Source organism: Montipora foliosa, chromosome 2 (genome assembly GCF_036669935.1).
Source record: "Montipora foliosa isolate CH-2021 chromosome 2, ASM3666993v2, whole genome shotgun sequence".
In the NCBI taxonomy this organism is placed as follows: Eukaryota; Metazoa; Cnidaria; class Anthozoa; order Scleractinia; family Acroporidae; genus Montipora; species Montipora foliosa.
This window is the reverse complement of record NC_090870.1, coordinates 15,690,017-15,695,016: the sequence shown is the minus strand read 5'-3', so window position 1 is coordinate 15,695,016 and position 5,000 is coordinate 15,690,017. Positions and strand designations below refer to the sequence as shown.

The 5,000-nt window shown below is 39.8% G+C and overlaps 1 protein-coding gene across 3 annotated transcripts in view; it reads left to right on the top strand.

The window, feature by feature from the left end:
• Nucleotides 1-5,000, top strand: part of LOC137992543 (peroxidasin-like) — a 45,751-nt gene that overhangs the window by 30,547 nt on the left and 10,204 nt on the right. For all 3 annotated transcript variants that reach the window (XM_068837922.1, XM_068837919.1, XM_068837920.1), the window contains exon 6: nt 4,075-4,258. In XM_068837922.1, the coding sequence (XP_068694023.1) occupies nt 4,075-4,258 (184 nt within the window). The remainder of the gene's footprint in view (nt 1-4,074; nt 4,259-5,000) is intronic.

Below are 5,000 nucleotides of genomic sequence, written 5' to 3'. Positions count from 1 at the left end.
CAAATACTAACCCAGCCCGACAGGGCTTAGCTTCAGTGAAGTGTTTTCTTCGAAAGCTGTCCGAAGCTCAGAGTGCACGGTTAACCTTGTTGTGAAAAACAAGTTGTAAGGGAACTTGGAAATTATCAACATATCAGCCTCGAAGCCAATGTTTCTCGATTCCCTTTTATTTTCTTCAATCTTTCTGGGTTTAGTCATAGTTTAGTATTTTACTAGTAACCACATGTCTTGTCAGGGGGCTATTTACCTAACACATCTACCATGGCACTATAATGATATACGACGCAAAAACAATATCGTGAACTATTAGAGCTACATATTACGCATAGATAACTTGAATCTCCTGGAAGACACAACGCAGCACAGTTGACAATAATACAGCGCTGTGTTACTGCACTACCACACGTACGCAATGCGTACCTATTTGTTTAAAATTGGTGATAATAAATACCTCTTACTAACTGAGTTTGTAGTGTACTGTGATAAGGCCAGCAGGAAAGGAAACTAGTTGAAGTGAAGCATAACCTATAGCATGCAAGTGGCATGTGTAAGAATCTGAAAAAAGTGGTTATCTTACTGGATTTTTGAAATAGTTGCTGGCAAGATTAAAACAGTTTTGCAAGTTACTAGACACAATATCACACAAAAAAGAGGTCTTCCCAGAACGACGTTATCCTCAACAAAAGGTCTCGCATTGAAATAGCAAACAACAATGACATCATAATCCTCATAATCCGTGGAGCAATGACATCTCATACGAATACTCTGAGACCTCATCATCCGTGGAGCAACCTGTGGTCACCATCGAAGAAGCTAGTACTCTTGAAGAAAATCAGGTGACATCTGTAAAAGGAAATTAACACTTGATTCGGATTCCATTGAACACGTCACAATGACTGATGGCTTTCTTATCGCTGTGCTAAACCGCTGTACCATTATCGACAACACAGGCACTATTCCCTTAGCACTATGGTGTTAACTGTTAAGTTAAGTGATGAAATGATATATGAAATGGATCATATATGAACTGCGGATATGAAATCAAGTGAAGCTATGATCCTCGCAGTTATGAACGCAATTTTTGCAATTGCGTAAAGAAGCCTGAAAATTTCAGGACTTCAACGGGGTTTGAACCCGTGATCTCGCGATACCGGTGCGACGCTCTAACCAACTGAGCTATGAAGCCACTCACGTTGAGAGCTGGTCATTTGTGAGTTCTAATGTTCCCGTGAGGAATGAATCAATGATGAAATGATATATGAAATGGATCATATATGAACTGCGGATATGGTCACAAATGACGAGCTCCCAACGTCAGTGGCTTCATAGCTCAGTTGGTTAGAGCCTCACACCAGTATCGCGAGGTCAAGGGCTCAAACCCCGTTGAAGTTCTGAGTTTTTCAGGCTTCTCTATGCAATTGCAAAAATTGCGTTCATAACTGCGAGAATCATAGCTTTACTTGTTAAATTAAGTGTTAAGTGAAGCTATTAGCCTCTCCCCTTGGGGCTAATTTACAATGTTTTTGGGGGGACTTTAGCCAGACTGCTTATTACACAGTTTACAATTTATTTTAGAACGTGAAAGATGTCCCCGTCCAGATAAGGTCAGACCACAACACCGGGGGCTACGTCCCCTACTCTTATCGAATAGTGAATGGGTTCTTTAACGTCCCATACTATTTAATTTCCAACAAGGGCTATGAGACGATACCTCCGGTTTACAGTCCTTATCCGAGAAGACTTGGAAGTCTAACCATTTTCAGATGTAATTACAAAGGCAGCACATTCTCCTTAGTTATTTTAAGACCCTGTAAGACCCTGAGTGTTGGTCCGACCGGAGTCAAACTCCCGCATGGCAGCCCGATGCTCAACCAACTGATCTACCGGTGCGCGGTGGAATTATAACACCATAACATAACACCAAGAAGTCAGTGATAGCCACTGTTACATACACTATCACAGATAAACGAATAAAGCTATTTAACTCCACGAAGTACCTCACAACTAATCCAACAGTCGAATGTCACCTGCAGATGATATCGTTCCTTCCGCACCAAGAACTGTTCAACGGCCTCTTTGACACTGAAACAGTCAAAGTCGACAAGATCCACTTAACAGACACCTTTAAAACCTGGTTATCCTGTGTCAAATGTGCAAAACAGATAACTGATATAACGGCAAGAAACGCAAGTCTTATGAAATGTCCAACATGTAATGTGGTACAACCTGTCTCCTCAGTCATGCGCTACGCAGGGACCAGTTCAAATTTTCACACGCCAAGATCAGGACCAAGCACTTACCTTGCTCAAAGTATTCACTCCATCTCTACACACTATGTATTTTCTCAATTTATTCTCTCATTTCCCCATACGTAATTGAGTTGTTTTCCGCACGGATTTTTCCCAGAAGGTAATTCAAGTATAATTCGAACTCGCCATCTCCTCATTCAGAGGCGATCGTGATGACCACTGGACCACGAAAGACCTACCTGACATATCGGAGAAGGGGAGGGGTGGGGGATAGAAAGAATTGTGTAGATGACCGGAAACGAGTTTTGTGTTTTCGTTCCAGCCAATAACCAGTCATGAACCTACGACTCAATAACACATCTCACCACCCTAATTACGCTTTTTTTTATACTCCCGCTATTTTAACTTTAACTTGAACTTGAACTATGTTTACAAACAAAAGCATTGCTATTCTAGGCGGGCCACTTACACTGCGACATTATTACTGGCTCTCACAAGTAAAAAAAATTTACAAGAATTATACACAAACAAGAATTACACAAACAAACGCCTCGTACATAAGAGAAAAAAGTGTTTAAAAAAATGAAAAGCCATATACTTCAAAAGATTGATGTAGCGCATATCAACATTCATCTCCTCAATTTTAAAAAACTTCAGAAGTAATTCGTTCAATTTACGTTTAAAGTGTGTTTTCTTAAGCTGGCGAATTTAAGGGGAATACCATTCCATATATTTGTACCAATTCTAGAGAAGGACAATAACCGTTGGTTTGTTCTCGACATTTCTACATGGCAGTTTCCAGCTATTGCAGACCGCGTGGAATAGGAATGAGTTCGTTTCGAGCGAGTAAATAGATTAGAGATATTGGGTGGAGCATGCTGATTGTCAACATCATGTAGCAAAGAGGCAACTGATTTAAAGTAAAGTAATTTAACTGCTATTCTTAAGAAACAGTATTAAATATTTATAATTAACATTGTAGAGACTTGTAAAGCATCTGTTCACTAATTTTAATCTGAAGCAATGTCGTTAAATGTGGACTTTCAGGGTTTTATCTAGGATTTATTGTTTGGGCGAGAGGTCCCGAGTGGCCCAAGGCCACGAGCTTCCTAGGGTCTGGGGGGTCTGGGGGCATGTTTCCCCCCCGTACATTTTTATGCGCTGAGATGGCATCTAATGCATTTTAAGACACATTTTTGAGAAATGTTACAGTGGCATTTTCTTTTATTTTTTAGTTGTGATCACAATCTGATGACATGTGTAAATCAGCGTCTCCTTTCCGTGGTTTTCTGTTTACAAATTTTTCCATGCTGTCGTTTTTCAACTCATAAACAGAATCCACAGCTCGACAACCGAGCCTGCCGTAAGGCAAGCAATTTGCAAATAATACTCGATGTTCCTTGTCATATACTATCATTAGATAGGGAATACTTACTTCATGTGCACTGAGCTTGTGGCGTCTGGATGATTTTTCCGTTATAGTTACTTGTGTAGTGTAATGATAACAGTTTTTTTTGGGGGTGGAGGGGGGCTTCTACCCCTCAAATACCCTAGATAGAACCCTGACTTTGGACTACTGGATTGAACTGGATATTGCCCAATCGGCTTTAAAAACCTGCAAACAAAGTATACGCTACCTGTAGCCACTTTTTCTTGTTGTTTCTGAATCTATCCTGAACCAATGTACGAGAAATCACTCATTAAAGTAATCGTTGTTTCAAAGTAATCTTTGCGTTTTGCACTCACAATAGTTTGCATGAAACATGCAACAATACTGTTCAGAATATTATAATCAATTGAGTCCATTCACTATCTTCTTCAACAGATGGATCGGATAAAAAATATAGCATTAAGCAAAGTGGAATTGACGAGTCTTACATCTTGACGGTATCAGACTTGCAGTACAGTGATGCTGGATATTATTACTGTTGTCTTTCATCCAACTGCTCATCAAGTCATTCCAACAGAGAAAACTGCCAGCGCTTCACTCTCGTCGTTACTGGGACAAGGTAATTATCTTGATTAAAATGCTGGCTGCTGGCTGAATTTATCGGAGGGTAACAAGGGTATAGCCAACAAGAAACTATTTAAGAAAGAAGTAGTGTTTCGTTTCCGGAATGGTAATGGCAGGAGAAAAGATAAAATACTGTAACGTGGGACATTTCAAACTCTCGAGAAATGAAGAGAGAAATGTGGACTGACGCCAACTCTCTCAACGGCGAGAAGCCTGATACAGATTATGTCAAGGAATTATAACTATTAAAGAGAAGGGCCGATGCTTGTTCATTCCGCAATACATTTCAAGTTACCTTCAAATGCCAATTCAACATTTCAAATTCCGTTTTCCGTGAATGTTACATACCGTTACAATCGAACTGGTTCCTTGTTAACCCAATTTATGAACTACGAAGGTTGTTTACATTACTCATTAACACGAAGAGAGATAACTTTAGATTTTTCAACAATATATCGCTTTAATTTAACCCAAACTCATTCGAAGAGTCAAAACTTCCTTCCACTGTCACACCATCATCAAAACCATTCAACAAATAAAGTCAAGAATCAAAGAGATAAAAGAAGATGAATATTCAAACAGTCTCACAAAGGTTCTCGTCTGTGCGATGTTTCGTGAGGGAGATATTCGAAGAAGTGTTTTACTCAAATATAAAAGGCTTCGTATGGAGACGCCATGTTTGTGTCCCTCTCAGGAGCACGAATATGGCGGCCGGAAGCTGACATATTCGCTAACAT